This window comes from Macrosteles quadrilineatus, unplaced genomic scaffold (assembly GCF_028750875.1).
Source record: "Macrosteles quadrilineatus isolate MER2022 unplaced genomic scaffold, UCM_ALF_1.0 Scaffold_2__2_contigs__length_208266976, whole genome shotgun sequence".
In the NCBI taxonomy this organism is placed as follows: Eukaryota; Metazoa; Arthropoda; class Insecta; order Hemiptera; family Cicadellidae; genus Macrosteles; species Macrosteles quadrilineatus.
This window is the reverse complement of record NW_026542595.1, coordinates 178,942,133-178,960,103: the sequence shown is the minus strand read 5'-3', so window position 1 is coordinate 178,960,103 and position 17,971 is coordinate 178,942,133. Positions and strand designations below refer to the sequence as shown.

The window sequence follows — 17,971 nt, the reverse complement described above, 5'->3', positions numbered from 1 at the left end:
TAAGAGATGAAACCTGTATGAAGGAACCAGAAGAAACAGACGAAAGGAGGTAATTTTTCTTGAGTTATTCTATAAACGGTTTTTACATTATAAAATTAAAATCTTCACCTAGGCTACATTTAAAAAAGCATATTGGTAAAAAAGTATTTAGTAAACTAATGAATAATGATTGTATCCTGGTTATAAATACTATAAAGTTAGTAATCCAAACTCTAAAGAAGGAGTTGAACTAGAATGTATACAAATGTTTGTGATAACCATTTGGAGGTGGAAGTTCCTAGTCAATAAAATGTGTCACAAAACATTTTTATATGTTCAAACTCCAAACACAGCTTAAAGCAGAGAAGTTGCTGTGATTTCAAGTTTTTAAAATTTAATGTTGGCTAAGACATTTTAGGAAATTTACATAAACTTATTTGTTTTAGAGACATTAAGCCGCAAGATGTTGAAGAGCAACAAACCAAGAATCGACAAATCGCAGATAATGTCTTTGAATCATCTACACAGGTATAATTGACATCCACTACATTTATATTGTCATCTTAAAAGTCACATTTTTTCACTGTCTGAGAATATAGGTTTGCCAATTTGTTTGCTAGTAAAATGTATATTTTTAGAACATTTTTCGCTCTGGTATATACTATTATTATCTATTAAAAAAAATAATTCTTTAAAGCGCAAAATGCCTTTGTTTTCTGAAATAGTTTTAGTCAAAAATGTATTGGCGTGGTAAAACTGGAATCTCTAATTTTTTTCCTGAGATTTTAATATACTCGTACATTTTTTTTAAGACAACCACTTAGATAAACAAGCTTTAAGTTTTGTTAAAATAAAACAGATAAATCTGTTATTGTATTATTAATGTTCATGGCCCTCCCTAGGATGACCTTCAAGATTATGAGGAAGATTTTGAAGAGGATGTTGAGGAGGGGACCAATGTGAATAGCACAGGTGAGTATTTTACCAAACCTTCATCGTTGATTCAATAATGCCTACGTTTATTGCACAAATTTAAAACTTCTATTTTATCCTCCTCAAACTGCCTGTCATTGCCATTTCTTTATGCCTATCAAAAACTGTAAGAACACCGCAACAGAGTTGGAAAACCAAGGCTGGAAAGATAGAAAAATAACTCCTCTCAAAGAACTTAGGTATAAACATATTACATTTTTTTAGGTCTACTGTATGGACATCGGCCAATAACTTCTTTATTGTAGTTCTTGGAGCAAGTATGTCAAACTACAAGTCGGATTATCTAGGGAAAATTTGATTTTCTGTATACACCAAAGATTTAGATTGATGTACAGAATTTTTTGTTAGTTTACTTAACTGGTTGAATTTGAACATAGAAACACCACTCAATCTTTCACCATTCATTATACGGATGTATTATCTTCTCAAGGGTTATTTTGGGACGAATCTCTTCATTGGATACCCAACTGACTGAATCACATTAAGATAAGTATAGTAGACCCCCTCCTAACCGACCCTAACAGGACCGGACCTAGGTCGGATTAGGATAACTCGAAAGGCCTGTTAAAACGGACAATCTCTAAAAAACTTTCAAAATGAAGTGTTATTCGTTTAGAAATCAGCGGTTAAACCGAACTGCTCTCAAAACAAGGTCGGTTGAAAAAAACTGTAATATTTCACAAGTGAGAGCAGTTAATCCGATGTTTGGCAAATGCGAGGTCGGTCAAGAAGGCGTCTACTGTAGTCAATATTTAAAAAAAGTAATACAATACTTATGGATTATTGTTTTGCATTCCACAGGTTTAGAGCAACAATCTGGTAGTGAGGCTGAAAAAGAATCATCCGAGTCAATTATTGAAGAAATCGTCACTGTCGAGGAGCCTATTGTAGGAGAAACTGCAGTAACTATTCAAAAGCTATCTAGTAAAGTCTCAAATATGATCATAGGGGGAAAAGAATCTCTTGAACAACCAGCAGAAGTAGAAGTTGATATAAACAAGGATGTTAAATTGTCACCTAATCAAAATATTTTAAACAATCAAACTGAAGCAATGACGGAAAAAATTAGTATAGAAACATCCCCTATCAATTTTAATAGCACATCTAAAAAAACAGATGCATCTGTGAACACATCCTTTGCACTAATTGAAAATACAAAAGTAACGGTAGCGACATCTCCTATTATTCAAACTGAGAAATCTTTGCCACACCTGAAATCTACAACAGTGCAAACTGTGAATTTAAGCGACTCGGAGACAAAAAGTGTGACATCAAATAGAATTAATGTAGGTGAAACAGATCTTACAGTCCCTTCTATGAGATTGACTCCAAAGCCGATCGAAAATATATTTAATATCACCTTGGGGGAAACGAAGGAAAATTCTGTAGCATTGCAAGCAGATCAATCTAATCAGACTTTTAAACTAACCGTTCAGCTTCATGGTTCAGATAAAGAAAACAAAAAGATAGTGGAACTAGATAGTCCAAATGAAAGTGGGAAAATATTGTGCTACCCAGAGGGGAGATCTGAAAGTGACCAGAAGTCCAATACAAATATCTCAACAAATGTGAGAAATCAGAGCTCTACTCAAAGAGGAAGTAAATTTTATGATACGGCAGAAAGAGAGAAAATCGATGAACAAACAATTAAGAGCATTATTGAACCGACTGTTTCTGAGGTGCTGAAGAAAATTAACACTGAATCTTCACATCAGAATGAAAGATCACACCCGATTTCAATGGCAGATACTATTTCTAGTCTTGTGAAACCAAATATTATCTTACAAACCAAACATGGACTGTGGCAGAAGTGCAATGAAAATCCTTTTCCCAATATTGAATTAGAGCAGCCCAATCCAAAGGTGGATTCCTCAAATCAGACAGAGGCGGAGAAACAGAATGTCTCGGTTCAAGCAGTCGACAGCGGAACAATCAGCTGTGAGGATAGACCAGCTGATCACTGTGAGGCTAGACCAGCTGATCTCACCAGAGGCTACTTGGAAATGCTTCTTCCTCTTCCTCCTTCATCCTTGGGTACAGTCACCAGTTGTACACTCTCTCACTCCTCCACTTGTGGATCGAGTTCCAGGTCTTCATCTACTTCCACTTCATCAAACAGAAAGTACGAGATCTTGCGGAATTCGGTGAGTACGTTTCACAACCATAATCTAAGTAGTAGCGGCATTTGTACATATAGATTTATTTGTATGTTTTAATTTCAATCTTATTTTAAAATTTGTAAAGGCCTACATATTATATAGGGTGACCCAAGACGGGGCTGATATTTTTTATATTATTATTAATATACCAGACACATCGAACATGCTACAACTTGAAACTTCACTGCTGCAACAGACACATGTAAAAAATCACCCTGAGTACCACTTGCTTCCGGCCAATCAGGAAAAAATGGCAGAAAATCAAAATGATGGTGTGTTTTCATTAAAGTAATTTTATTTGCAAAATCATTTCAAATTAATTCTCGTTTAAAAGAAATGCATCTTAACCCTTTGTGGTCTGTTATGAAGTATCCATAATTTCTTTTCCGGTATCTTAGGCCACTTATAGTGCCCAGAACCATTCTTCAGTCAAGTATTGGCGGTTACACCTCACGTCTGTTCCTCAGATACGCTAGGCCACTCATAATGCCCAAGTTGTAAATTTGTCTGTAGGCCTAAAAAAACTATCATTCTGTAGTTCCCTGGAAGGTACTGCACTCTGCTTAACGTTTATTTGGTACTACAAATACTTCATTCATGCTAGTGTCTAGCAGTCCGTTTTAGGAATTACACTCAACGGAGTAGCGGTTCTCATTGGCCCCAACTTATACTATCTTATATATTTTTATATTTGTGCAGTTAGGATATAGTATGTTCAGTTTGTTTTTATCTAAGTTGTGAAGTCATCTAAATTTTAGTACATCTGAAAGCCTGGTTGCTAACTGATTCACGTGACAGATGTTTTATAGTAAAAATGTTAATTTTTACTGACAACTGTATACTGTGTTCTTTTACCTTGTGCCATTATTGAAAATGAAAATTTTCCAGGAGAAGCTATCAGACGGTGAACTATTGCCAGAACCCTGCGGCTGCAAAGTTGGCGAGGTTTGCCCAGTGTGTGTCCCACGGTTAGACCTCAGCTTTGGAGAGGTCAAGACAAAGAAGAGAAGCAGCAGAATGGAAAATGACTCGTCCTCGGGCTCAAACAGACAAACGTCGGTGCCACTTTTAAACCTACCTCTTCATCTGGAGCCTAGACCAAGTTCTGTAAGGATAACTAGAACATCAGAACTGAGTGATGTGACAAAGTCCAACAACTTACCTAGCGATAAACTTGCAAATTATATGACCAAAGTAAGAGACAACCTTAGCGTCGCTGGAAAGGTAGAAAGGAAAAATGTAAAACACTTCTCGGAGGTAGCTCAGTCAGTGCTGGACGATTTGGGAAAAGAACTCTCGACTTTGGGTAGCGTAAAGTACACTTTTCCAAAGCCATCTCCCTCAATATCAGTGATCGATCCCTTGAAAAACCCAATGGATACGTCTTCATCCGACTCTACAAAGTCTCAGAAAGGTTTGCGTTCAAAGAGGAATAAGCAGAAACATTCTTTGGTGATAAAGAAACCAGTGGAAACTCCGAGAATAGATGTGGTCATTGAAGATGAAGAGCTTTCAACTTCCTCTTATCAGACTAGCGTGACAAGTGTCAGCGTAGATCAACTCCCAGAAGTATCAAGCCATTCCAGCGCTGATGCATCCTCTTGACTGTCTAAGTTTTAAAAATACTTGGAGCTTGTCAAATGTACACGGAGTCAACAGCCAACAGCAAACGAAAAAGAATACTGTACAAACCTTACTATGTACTTTTTAAGTATACACATGTGATGTTTGTCATTTAGTAACTAAGACTGAAAGTGACATCCCGTTTCGGAGATAAAATATATTTTTGTACTTCAATCTCAGTATCTATCTTCAGAAATATTTTTATGTTAAGAATATTTAAATACTCTCAAAATGTGTGACATAGTTTTTGTAGCTTTTTTAGTTTTATAACAATAATTTCAATAAACACATACCAAAATATATTTTATAATGTGTTTACACCTATGTTACGTAAATGAAATAGTCTTATGGCGTCAGTTCTCCAGGAGACTTATAGTAAAGGTAGGCTAATAATAATCCCGTCATCAGACATAAAAGGAACTACCACGAGTCAAAATGGTGTCTCAACTGAATTTTTGTCTCAATATTGATTGAACTAGACATTCTATTCTCATGTTAAAGCTCGCCAGTTTTTAATTAAAAATGGACATAGGTGAAGTGTGCCACCGACAGATAGCACTGATATGAATCACTGAGTTTTGACGAATATGCAGGTTTTTTAACACAGTAAAACTGATAGGACTACGTTTTTTAAGCTATAGCATCCCCTACAGTACAGTTTGGGCAAAACTTCTGTGCGTGCGGATTGTTAGCTTAGGGCCGAACCAAAACATACGGGTGCGAGTAATTAGCAGAGCTGTGGGTAGGGGTGAGTGAGTCACGCTGAGTAGCAAGACACAAATATTTCACAAAAGTACCCCCCCCCCCCCCCCACATAGACCAGACCAGTTCTGGCTGTGCACACAGAAGCTTGCCAAACATAGTCATGAACAAAGAAAAAGGACGAAAATAGGATTTTAGGCACTAACACAATATTGTTTAGTAAACAATTTGTGACAGCTTGTCCACAAAGATGGGATGTCTATTTCAGTATACAAAAGTCAATAGCTTAACGATTGCGCTTTAGAATTTCCATATGAATCAGCTCAACTACACAACACAAATTAAGCAGTGCATACTTGCCATTGAGAGATTTACTTAGCTTTGTAAGTTGTAACAACAGAACTGATTATCAATTATCAATCAATTATTTAAGATGGGGACGCCACTATGTACGTATTTTAACCCAAATATGAGTGAAGGATGAGTGTAGGATGAGTGGCGCGATCTTGTAGTCTTTTTAGTGACTAAGGCCGACATGTTCCTTAGACACAGCTGTTAATTAATAGCCCATACAGCTAATGGCAACTAAGGGACCTACAGTTTATTGTGGAATCCGAACCACATTATTTCCTCGTAATTAACGAATTGGTCTAATTATCAGGATAGTACTGCGGATAGTCGTAGTACTCACTAGTGCAGACGTTAATCCACACCAGGGAGCATCGCATCCACAGTGCATCCCTATAATTATCCACAATTCGTTTGTTGTTTCTTCACAATTGATGTTCCTGCCGTGGGGGTTTTTAGACTTTAAAAAGTTGACCTTGAGCACAGTTACTTTACATTACATATTATTTATCAGTATCTAATACCATATCTTTTATATAGCCAAGCCGGCTTATCCTATCGTGGTTCAATTTATGTAGAAAGACTAAGGTTCCTATCTATAACTGAACACATTTTGACAATTTATTTTGTACGTGATAAAGGAAACAACGATATCAGAGTAAAATCTTACATATTTTATTGATGTAAAATATCTCACAGGTGATGACTAGAATCATTTTTGTTCAAGTTTCAATTTCTTTGGTTTAATACTGTTGCATATTCATCTAATCAAAGAGACCTGAAACAAACAAAGAGAGAGTTTTTAATATGAAATTCTTCAGGTTATTGCAATTAATAGCTGAGAAAGCCTCTCATACAGTACAGTAATAACTGGAGCAAAAAAGAACACAAGACATGATATAGGCCTACACTATTAAATGAACATGAAAATGTTATTAGTGGAAGCTGGTTTAAATTATTTTGTATATAGTCTACTTGTATTAGAGAATAGAATAGTTTAAGTAGGCCTATAGACCTGGCCATATATATAAATGCTGTAACAGAAGAGACGTTTTCTTTTATTTCATTCTCATTACAGCTAATTGGTTTCTTTGCAACATTTTTGGTACATATCTTTTTGCAATAAAAATTTTATCCATCATAAAACCACCTCTATCTGCCATTGGCAATTAATTAAATATAATAACCATGCTTAGAAAGGATTTGAACAAATGAATAAAAAAGTTCTAACCAAAGCCCATGTCGTCATCAGATTCATTTTCACTTTCCTCTTTCTTCTTCTCCTCTTTCTTTTCGGCAGCAGGAGCAGCAGCTGCTTCAGCCACTACGGGAGCGGCTGAAAGTAGGTAAAAGTTAATTTTAATTATTGATATGAAAAATAAGGCGCTAATTCACTCACCAAAATGTTGTTCTTCTGACTATTTACTTGCATTGTTTCAAGTAACCTTTAGTATTTGGAAACAAATTTTTAATTACAGTAATGGTGAAACTAAAACCGTAATTACTACAGATCAAGGTAATATCACTTTAAAGCCTGGTTCTAAATGTTATTTCAGTTCCTAGAGTGCTGACTAAGTGGTAAGGGTGTAGTGTTGCGTTGAACACACACAAACGAAATGGCTGTGTTGCTAGCCTTAGGCCTAATCTTAGCGTATCAGACTTATGTGGGAGAAGAATACTTTAGGTCTAATACTTTATCCTGAAATGGTGACCATGTATTCTCTCTGGCATAACTTTGATAGATTATGACCTCATTGGTTAAACATTGTTATTTATTTATTTCTTTTTAGCGAATTTCCCATATAGGGAATAAGCTATTACCGTAGTACTCATGGTAAGACCTGGACCCGGGACCGATTTAATTTTTTGTTTTGAGGTCTCTAGAGGCCAAAAACACCATCCGTTCAAATTGATATATATATATATATGTCCGTTAGTGCGATAACTCAAGCAAAAATGATCTGATTTTGATTAAATTTGGTACAAACGTGTTAACCTACGTTTATTCGAACGAGTTTGCAAACCAGCATAATCGGACCATGGGAACGGGGGTTTATGGGGGGTTTTATGGGGTAAAAATGGGTTTTTCCCATTTTTGGCCCTAAAAACAAAAAAAAATTAGCAATTTCTTTTTAAACATTGACTACTATTGACGTAAGGTCAAAAAAAACTTTTTACCTTCCCCGTAGCAGCAAACCTAAGCACTCGTTCAATCTAATGTTATTTAAATTGGGAATAAATATGTCTTATTTATGGAAATATTTGAGTAAATGTAATCAGACAAGTTGAAATTCCCTTAGTCTGCAGGTTTGCTGCGGCGGGGATATTTTTTCTTATTAGTACCACATTGTTATTAATCAATTTGTAAATTTCTGCAATAATCGATCTTAGTGATATTTACAATTTGGCTTTAATAAATTTTATCTGAGAAGATGACAATAAATTTATAAATTGCACATTACTAACTTATTGCTATTTAAACGTGAGGTTGTGTTCAGTTTTTTGCTGTTTATGCATCAGTTACTCTAAAATGAAAGAATTTAATGAAAGCATTATTCCTACGAAGTATCAGATTAATACAAATTAAATTTACACTTTTTGTTTGATAACTTTTTTTTGTAGATACAATATAAATATATAACATTTATCGCTTCCAGGAGTGCTAGATTCAGATGTTCTTTTCACAGGGGATTCCTGCAAGTGATAGGGTTGGATATTAAAGTTTAACCTGTTTGCTTCCCATACAAAACTTATTAAGTTTTTCCATATTCTTACAGCTAACCTGTAAATAATGGAATAAACTCCATGCCTACCTCCCCCAGCGACTGGAGGTCCAGCCCCTACTCCTGAACCAACGTTGGTGATGAGTTCTTTGGGGTTGATGCCTTCCAGTGCTTTGGCAAACAATCCTGGCCAGTAGGGTTCAACCTCCACTCCTGCTGCTTTCAGGATGGTCTGGATCTTCTCACCCTACAAAGCAGTTGTTTAACTAAGGCTACTTGTGACTGCTTAAGTAATGATCTTTTATGAAGATTGATTAGGTTAGACCAAGGAACAAGTTCCAGGAGCCCGGTGGCTCAGTAAAGCGTAAACTGTGTTTAAAATGCTAACAGAGGTGATGTGGGTAAATTTGATAATGGTGCCATCATATCATAAAATTCCATTCATTCAACAAAAATTATAACCTAGCTAAGTAATAACTTACCGGTACTGTTTGCAAAGTAGTAAGTTACTAAACTGGAGCCTAGCGTCCTAGGAAGGAAGTAAAGTAGGACGCAAATGTTTAAAAATACAATTGGCTAAGTTATTGACATGCTATAGGCAAGGGTACACCAATGTGATTTTTGGTAATTTTCAAACCCCGCTTTAGCAGTTTCACCAGCCTATTGGATAACATGGTACTGATACCTACATAATTCAAGAGGAAAGAACACTCTGTTTCAGTGAAGAGCAAAGAGGAGATTTATTAGGCAGGCAATTCAAATTAAGACTAATTAATAATCCAAAATACTTACAGTAACAGCAACATCATCGTCAATAAGAATCAGAGCAGAATACACACATGCTAATTCAGCTTTGGTACTCATTTCGATTGTGGTTAATTGATTTCTTGTACTAATAATAGCGCAAGTCGCCAACAGGCCTTAGCTCTAATTTGAGAACAAGCACTTTTATTAATGTCCACCACTTTCACTTACTGCCACTGGACAACGCCGAACGCCAAAAGCATCAAACAGCAGACGAAATTTTCACAAAAGTCAGCCAGCAATCAGGTGATATGAAATATGAAATGAAAAGAGTAAGAACGTCCTAAACATGGAATCAGTACAACCAACCACAACCAACGCAATAAATCTTGAAATATATTTCGAAACTTATTTATCAGTTTTCGGCTTAAAAAAAAAACCTTTGTAAAATCTAATGTCAGGTCAATCTTTGTATAAAACCTCCACTTTCTACCTGATCAATCCATATTTCAATTGAATAATTAAATTTAATTAAATTATCGTATCATACTCTGTTTATATAGTTTGCTCTATATTCCAGTTTTTTGTGGTCTGTCAATGGCCATTATTTGTCTACACTGAGCTAGAAATGGAGCTAGAAATACAACTGGAGACTGGAGGTAGCTTTGACACTGCAACTCTGTAGAAAATTGAGACGCTGTAATCTATATTTTTGTTACGTTGGGCTCCACTGCTAGAGCTAGAGATACATATCTGAAGGTAGCAGAATGGTAACTCTTAATGAGAGAAATAGAGAAATGCAAGTCTGGCCGTCATTTTCGCTAGGGGAGTAAGTGTGTTGCACCCATATTATCATTGCACCATAGATAAAACATACTCATTGCACCTAGTATGCATATATTTCAACTAGGGGATTGTACATATACATAAATCCAAGCCATAAACCAATTTCGCTAGTTGGTACCAGCTTAACAAAATTTACAGCGTCTCGATTTTCTAGCGGAATTGTCGTTGTCTGTGCTGGGCTAACACAGCTATATCCAGTACCGGCGCGGCGTGAAGCTGGCCCCACCCAAAACAGCACTAATTACAAAAAAACCTATTACAAAAAAAATAGTGCTACCCCAAATAGCACACATCGTTGGCCCAACGTTGGGAAATGGTCGGCATGGTTGCGAAATGGTTGGCAGAAATTTTAACGATTTGCCAACGGAAACATGTATTCGTTGGCCCTACGAAGGAAAGAATCGTTGGGACTTCGTTGGGTTTAAGTATAAAACATTCTAAAACGCATTTTAACAAATTGATTTATTTAAAAGAACATAAATGTTATGGCAGCAATACAAGAATACAGGACAAATATTGTAAAAATTTGGATCTATAATGTAGTCAGAAGATGTTGTGTTACTAGATACAGTGGGGAACACCTGCATAATAATTCCATTTTATTTACAATATTCTTTAACTTATTTGAGAAAATATTTAATAGTTACAGTATAGGGGAAAGATTAATTAATTATATAAGAATCAATTATAACAGTACCTACTAATCTATGGTAATCAAATAAATCTATATTCAAATACTAGTATCCTGTCCAACTACCAGAAAAACAATTCAACTACTTGAGGCCTAACCAGATTAACATATTCATATTACACTGTAGTATCAAAACTATTTTAAGTATTGTGACCATTGCAACTGTCGGCTACTCTTTGACCACTTGAAAACGCTCATGATCAACAAGCACAGATAGCTCAGAGGTAAGGTGTGAAGATCACAAGGCGAAGGTTCCGGGTTCGAAACCCGTTTGGGTCAAATAATTTTATTTAGTTTTTTTTTCAAAATTAGTTTTTATGAACTATTTAATCAATTTACTCAACTGATAATTATGCTTTTCATACTAAATCTTTATTATTTTGTGTTTTTTATGTTTGGGCCCAATGAGATGGTTGGCCCTTCCGAAGAAATTGGTTGGTTGGCCAACCGTAAGACTTGGTGCCAAAACATAACGTTGGCCAACGATCGACAGAAACATTGGGCCAGCGATTTTCCAAAGATTTTTGGTACTTGAGACCTAACGTTACAAATAAAAAAAAATAGAGCTCATCAGGTAAATGGATAAATGGTGATGATTTGTGGGTGGGGCCAGCTTCACGTTTTGCCCCACCCACAAAAATAATTAAAATAACATAATTATATACACTTACCAGAAACCTCCAGTTCCAGTTGTATATTTCTAGCTCAGTGATGGCTATTGGCTCTATGTCACAGCATGTACAAGTAAAACCCCAAACTCCGAAATTACCGTAGTTAAAAAAATGTACTACTGTTGTATGTACATTGTACTTTACCCTCTACAGTAGTAGTGCAAATAAGACGGCCAGGGCCAACGTCCAACGTCTCGCGCAATTCTCTCGTTCAGAGCAGAGCACGATTGCTAGAAAAATACCGGTATGGATCATAAACATAAACAAATGACGTTGTTGGTCCGAATCCTATACTAATAGCATTGAACATATGTTTTGGCAGTTCCATTTAAGCAATGTTAAAATAATAATGTTTATTTTTGGGCCAAAAACGTCATTTGTTTATGTTTACGATCCATACCGGTATTTTTCTAGTAATCGTGGAGCAGAGCTACCTTTTTGTATCTCCCTCCATTCCACTCCATCCTCCTGTAGCTCAGCCTCAATGCAGTGCGTCTAGTGTGAGTGAAGTCAACACAAAATAAACACAAACGTCAAAAACACGTAGTCTAGGATCTTTCTTTCGTTTATTTTATAATAAATAATCTGTCTGTTGCTGTTGTGGAACCCTTAGCCTGTTGTTATTGTTATTGTGTCAACGTCAACGTGTATTATATTATGTCAATGAGTCATCAATGAAGAATAGGCTTTCTTACAATACACACACACTCATTTGAAACTTGGATAGGAAATTTTAAAAGTTCAAATCTTTAGAGTATCAATTTTAAACTTCCTGCAGGGTTTCAGAAACCAAGGTTAAGTTAGCCCTTCATAATCATAAGATACATTTTTTTAAAGCTTAACAATGTCTTCAGATACTCTGACAGTACAGGTCAGTATTTTCTCCTAATTTTAAGTCTGTAACTTATTCATAAAACCAATTAACTAGTTAATTAGTTAGTTAAGTTATAATGAAGATTGATGATAATGATGGCCTTGATGGTTGGAAACCTTAAGGTTTTGTTTAGCCCTTCTATTTATTTGATACATTTTTGGTTTTAAAAGCAGTTACAGTTTAAGTTATCCCTTTAACTAGTTAGCCTACCTTACTTCGTCAATCCTAGAATGGTCTCGGTGACTTGTTTCGAAACAGTTTAATTTTCAAGCCTCTTGTCGGCTTGCATAAAATAAATTATTTGAACAAATTTCATTACTTATTGTCGTCAATACACAAAAATATAACATTTAATGTAATACATAAACACAGATAAGTTTCCATAAAATAATTCATGGCCAGCCATAACACATACTGATGCCCAGGGAGGGGTGAAACAGCTGATTATGAGTGCCTTGTTATCTATGTCCTTGATAAGAAGCCTTTATCTAAAGCAATAATAAAGCTTTAATAAAAGCATTTATGTAAAATTGGAAAAAGTAGAGTTCTCCAGTACACCACTGGGAATAATGTAAAGAAAATGTAGGAAAATGTTTAAAATTAAATTAAAAACCGATTTTTAAGCTCTTTGCACCTAAATTGGCTTTGACAATCTATATTTTTTACATTGTTTTAATAGGCCTAGGCTATATGAAAGCTGACTTTGTCCTGCTGTGGCCTCTGGAATAGTGTGAATTGGTGAAATTTTATGTTTTTACTGCATAATGTGAAAAAATGTGGTTTACCTGGTGGGTTTTCTAGGAGGTGGGGATGCCCATTGTCACTAGTTTAGCCTTAGCCTAAGTCTTCCTCTGCTGGTCTTCAAGTGCTAGTTAAGTTAAAGTTAAGTTAACTTTAACAGTTAATAAACTGTTAACTTTATTATAGTACTCAAGCCCGCCAATATAATTTTCTTGTAATACTGCTGTTATTGCGCTATTGTTAACCCTTTGCGCCTTCGAACCTTAACAAATGTGTTACAGTCTAACCTTGATATAACGAACCTCAATATAACGAATTCCTTGATATAACGAATTTTTTTAAATCCCCTAGAACTCTCCATAAGACACAATGTATATTTTACCTCTACATAACAAACAAACCATATCAACGACCTTGATTTAATAAATTTTTCATGATCCCAGATAAAAATAAGACACCTCAATATAACGAATTTATCATTGTCAGAACCTCTAGGCTACATAGCGAATTTAACCTCTACTTAACGAATTGTCTGCGTCTCTCCCTCGATACAACGAATCCCCCCCCAACCCCCATTATTGTCTTTGAAAAATCAGTTTCTTCATAAAATGAAATGGAAAGGTGACGTCAACGCTTGCGCTAACATTCGTCTGCTCCGTTTTACACATCCCGGCCCGTCTGCTGTCATCGCTGCATTCGCGCTATATGTTACAACTGAGAACTGAACTGATTTCATTCAATGAGGACTGATGACGACGTAATGTGTAGTAAGCTGTGATTGGGTGATAAGTAAATATGGTGAATTGTACAATTTTTGGATGAAGAGAAACCTTAGAAAGAAAAAAGAATAGAAGAACAAAGCAAAGAGAAAGAATAGCAACATCATTACCTTAACATTCCTTTTACAAGTGTTTTTATTATCTTTAAGTTGGCTATGATTATACACTTTTATAACGACTTATCTAATATTTTTATTATTTTCAATATGATTTGTTTAAACTAAGGCAACACCAATGCTATAGTGATGATTATTACAGTACTGACATTCCTCTGTTGTGATTTAAAGCAGTACTGTAGCCTACCGACCTATCACGGGCAGTAGCTTACAAAACTCTAAACTGTTTCGTTTTGTTCTTTACGTGGTTTATTGCTATAAAATACAGTGTTTGGCTAGGTTTTAGGTGGGTTAGAGTAAGCTGTGATTTTAAACATACAGTTTGTAACCGTAACCTTTACCAAGGTCAATAACTAGAAATGGCATGATTGCGCAATGTTAAAGATCCCTTCCCTTTAGTACCCCGGATAATCGAGGTTCTACTTTAAAATGTAAACACTGTTCACTGTAAAGTATTGTAGCCTATGCTACTTTAATTGTGTTTTAATGAGGCCATTGAGATCCAATCCCGACCTATATTGACTGATGCTGGTTCTGAACCTCGACTTAGCGAAATTCCTGCAAACCTAACCTCAATATAACGAACCTCGTTTTAACAAAATCCTTGATATAACGAATATTTAGTTCGGTCCCTTCAGATTCGTTATACCGAGGTTGGACTGTAATAAGAAGATTATGTATGATCTAAATATCCGGTTAAAATGCAACCCTATGTATTATTATCCATAGAATAGGATATATTAAAGCTAGACCCTGCCTGGAAACATTGAATCATACTTTCATTTTAGGTGCCGGCAGATGATTCTTCTGCCCCTCCGTTTGCAAAACCAAAAAGAGTTCCTCGTCGTGTTTTACACTTCTCCGACGGGACTCTGGAAGAATATAGTACTGATGAGGAAGATGGTGTTGAACCCAAAATTGTGCAACAAAATGCTCAACAATTGTCAAGTGTTGATCCTGTAAGTCCAGATATTAACTAGAGATAGGAATAGTCTCACACATGTTGAGCCTCTTAAGAGACTTGTTGATAAAGAACACAATTAGGTTATCAAACTAATTTTTTTTTCCTAGCATAACTTAAATTCCCAAAGTGTAAACCTTGAAATTGTCAATTGGACGTGCAATGATGATGAAAATTTTGTATTAGTACAAAGGCAACTCTTTATTGGTTAATTTATAGTGTTTCAACTGTGGCTGTTCACAGTAAAAAGTGTCTACAATTTTGTTTTGGCCTATTTTTTAATGTTAGTGGAACTGTACTGCTGTTTTCACAAGCTCGTTTTGAATTACAATTGGCTACACTAAAATTCAGAAAACTAATAATATTCTCCACCTAAAGTTATGGATGAATGATTAAAAAAAACGTCTTTTGTATTAAACTGAATGTTTAACATTATACTTTTGTTATATTTACATTTATATATATGATGTCTCCGCAAGCCATCAACCTATAAATATTAAAAGGTCATACAAGGTAGAGTTAAATTATCGTGGATTGTGTAGAAAACATTGGCGTGGATGCCTTGGTTCTGGTACCAAACTGTGGTGGCCGGCTCTAAGACCCTAGAGGTTTGTGATTATCTCGGAGAATCCTTAGCCAGCTTCTTCGGTATCACAACGCCCAAATACCAGTTTGAAATCGACCACTACCAGCAAATGTTGGCTGAAGTAAGTATGCATCTTCATAATAAATATTAAATAGGTTTTTTATTGTTGATTTACAGTTTGATAGAGGAAGTTATCTTCGACGGTTTATTGAAGACATTCAATCCCATGTTAAACTTGTCGCCATTCTTAAAAATCAAAATGGATGTAGTTGAGTTAAGCCACTTACTGATGTAAATTTTCTAGTTTCCGTTTAAAAGCTTCAAATCATTGACCAAAGGTTATTGTTGCTAGTGACCACCTGTTTTATTCTTTATAGTAGTAGTAAATCCTACTTATAATATTATAAATGAGAAAGTTTGGATGTATGGATGTATGGATGTATGGATGTATGGATGTATGTTTGTGACAAGTGAATGCGAAAAATACTGGTCGGATTGGGCTGAAATTTGGCATGATGATAGCTCACATTCCCGATTAACATATAGGCATATTCTTATTTCAAAAATCCTTTCGGGCTCCGCCCCAGTGGCCTTGGAGTTTCCCATGTTAACCTTATGAGAAATGGAATTATTGAATCTTAACAGCTGTTTCAATTAACCCTAGGAGTGGCCAATGTTAGAAGTGGGGAATGGCCAACCCATTTTGGCGATTTTGCAGACCTTTTTTTGAAAATTCGTAAAAACTCAACCGTACAAGTAAACCTAGCCAACCTCATATTCATTTTGTTCGGAAAGAACAGGAGAATCTAGAAATAGTAATATCATAATGATTTAGACAGTGTATTTTATCGGTACAGTGAAAAAAAATAAAAAATTTGAATTTTTTTTTTTGAAATTTCAAAAGCGGCCTTGGTATTTTTTTTCTACGGATTTTTTTATGGGAAATTCATTATATACATTTTGTAGACAATCTAATTCCCTACATAGAAATATATAACATGTTAGGAAAATATTTTTTTTTTATAAGTTTTTGGGGCGAAATATAATGACAAACGGAGAACCGAAAAAATTGAAAACCGTACAGTGTTAGTTTATGTTGTAAAAAGTTCTATAATATATGTGTATACTAATAATGATATATACATGTTTGTAAAGCTAATGAAGTAAGGAATCAAAAAAAGTCATAAAGTTTATGGTAAAAATAATTTTTTACCTATAAACATACGCATATATAATAATGTTTTTATATTTTAGCGATTTCTCGAGAAAAAAAATTCACAGTACTTAGTATACAACTTTTGTACCAATTTTTTTACTTCAAACCAACATAATAATCTTGTAGTGTATTCAATTACCTACATAAAAATGTATAACATGTTAGAAATATTTTTGTTGTAGGTACGTAATAGGGACATAATAATACAATAACCGCAAAACCGCAAATAAGTGTAAACTATAGCCTACAGTGTTTGCTTGTGTTGTGAAACATTATATAGGCTGATGATATGTAGCCTACATATTTGTAAAGCTAATGAAGTAAAGAATCCAAAAAAGTCATAAGTATGATGGTAAAAAGTTATTTTCACCTATGATTATGTATCAATTTGAGAACGTTTTGAATTTTTTGCGCATTTCGAGAAAATGGAGTGTACAGTATTTAGTAGCCTATATAATTTTTTTTACCAAATTTTTACACCCAAACCAATATAAACATGTTGTAGTGTATTCATTTACCTTTATAAAAATGTATAACACCTTGGGTAAATCATTATATAGCATATATAGCACCTCTGAATGTCAGAATCGTCATTTTTGGACATGATGCTAACAAAATACAGTAGTAGGCCTAGGCCTATTTAGTATAGGCTATAACTTTTTTACAAAATTTTTTACCCCCAAACCATTATAAACATGTTGTAGTGTATTCATTTACCTTTATAAAAATGTATAACACCTTGGGTATATCATTATATAGGTACAACAATCTCTGAATGTCAGAATCGTCATTTTAGGACATGATGCTAACAAAATACAACCTTTTATGAACACTATTTCACACAATTCAGTAATATTTATGCATGAAGATTACTGTTATACACACACACAACACTTCACTAACACTAACACTACGAACTAATAACATATTTAGTAATAAATCGCGGATAAAACTATTACTGGCAACAACACAATACACAAACAAACAATGGCAATACAAGACAGCTGACAGACTGTAGCAGTAATGACTCACTTGTCGTCTACATGCGAGCATACAGAAATAACCCTGAGTGCAGGGCTGCCACTCTATGAATCTAAATTTCTTCCTCTTCAAAATGATATACTATATGGCTAGTAATAATAACTTTCACTGTATATAATTCGTATTTTCCATACTGTCACCAGACGACTGTTGGCCATTTGTAAGACATTTCTAAAAC

The 17,971-nt window shown here is 35.0% G+C and overlaps 3 protein-coding genes across 5 annotated transcripts in view; 2 read left to right on the top strand and 1 right to left on the bottom strand.

Moving 5' to 3' along the window:
• Positions 1-4,999, top strand: LOC128986270 (uncharacterized). Its single transcript, XM_054406541.1, has 5 exons — positions 1-49; positions 426-507; positions 882-951; positions 1,774-3,116; positions 4,020-4,999. The coding sequence occupies exons 1-5, from the start codon at positions 18-20 to the stop codon at positions 4,734-4,736; spliced, it is 2,244 nt and encodes a 747-aa protein (XP_054262516.1). The 5' UTR covers positions 1-17; the 3' UTR covers positions 4,737-4,999.
• A 1,458-nt stretch (positions 5,000-6,457) lies between these two features.
• On the bottom strand, positions 6,458-9,535 carry LOC128986277 (60S acidic ribosomal protein P1-like). The gene is made up of 4 exons (XM_054406550.1): positions 9,320-9,535; positions 8,618-8,774; positions 7,036-7,140; positions 6,458-6,582 (listed from the first exon to the last, which is right to left on the bottom strand). Exons 1-4 carry the CDS (start codon positions 9,389-9,391, stop codon positions 6,569-6,571), a joined length of 348 nt encoding a protein of 115 aa, XP_054262525.1. The 5' UTR covers positions 9,392-9,535; the 3' UTR covers positions 6,458-6,568.
• A 2,530-nt stretch (positions 9,536-12,065) lies between these two features.
• LOC128988157 (protein FAM177A1-like) overlaps positions 12,066-17,971 on the top strand; it is a 37,281-nt gene continuing 31,375 nt past the window's right edge. For 2 of the 3 annotated variants that reach the window (XR_008490338.1, XM_054409388.1), the window contains exons 1-3: positions 12,068-12,350; positions 14,778-14,948; positions 15,493-15,657. Coding sequence is in view for 2 of the 3 variants with exons in the window: in XM_054409388.1 (XP_054265363.1) it covers positions 12,324-12,350; positions 14,778-14,948; positions 15,493-15,657 (363 nt within the window). In the remaining variant the exon portion in view is untranslated. Of the gene's footprint in view, positions 12,351-14,777; positions 14,949-15,492; positions 15,658-17,971 lie in introns of all 3 variants that reach the window. The other variant, XM_054409387.1, reaches the window with a different exon arrangement.

Coding starts and splice junctions, on each gene's coding strand:
- LOC128986270 (XM_054406541.1), top strand. CDS start 18: ATGAAGGAACCAGAAGAAACAGACGAAAGGAG. Junction 50..425: donor GAAGAAACAGACGAAAGGAG/GTAATTTTTCTT, acceptor TATTTGTTTTAG/AGACATTAAGCCGCAAGATG. Junction 508..881: donor TCTTTGAATCATCTACACAG/GTATAATTGACA, acceptor GGCCCTCCCTAG/GATGACCTTCAAGATTATGA.
- LOC128986277 (XM_054406550.1), bottom strand. CDS start 9,391: ATGAGTACCAAAGCTGAATTAGCATGTGTGTATTCTGCTCTGATTCTT. Junction 8,775..9,319: donor ACGATGATGTTGCTGTTACT/GTAAGTATTTTG, acceptor ACTGCTTTGTAG/GGTGAGAAGATCCAGACCAT. Junction 7,141..8,617: donor ACCTCCAGTCGCTGGGGGAG/GTAGGCATGGAG, acceptor ACCTACTTTCAG/CCGCTCCCGTAGTGGCTGAA.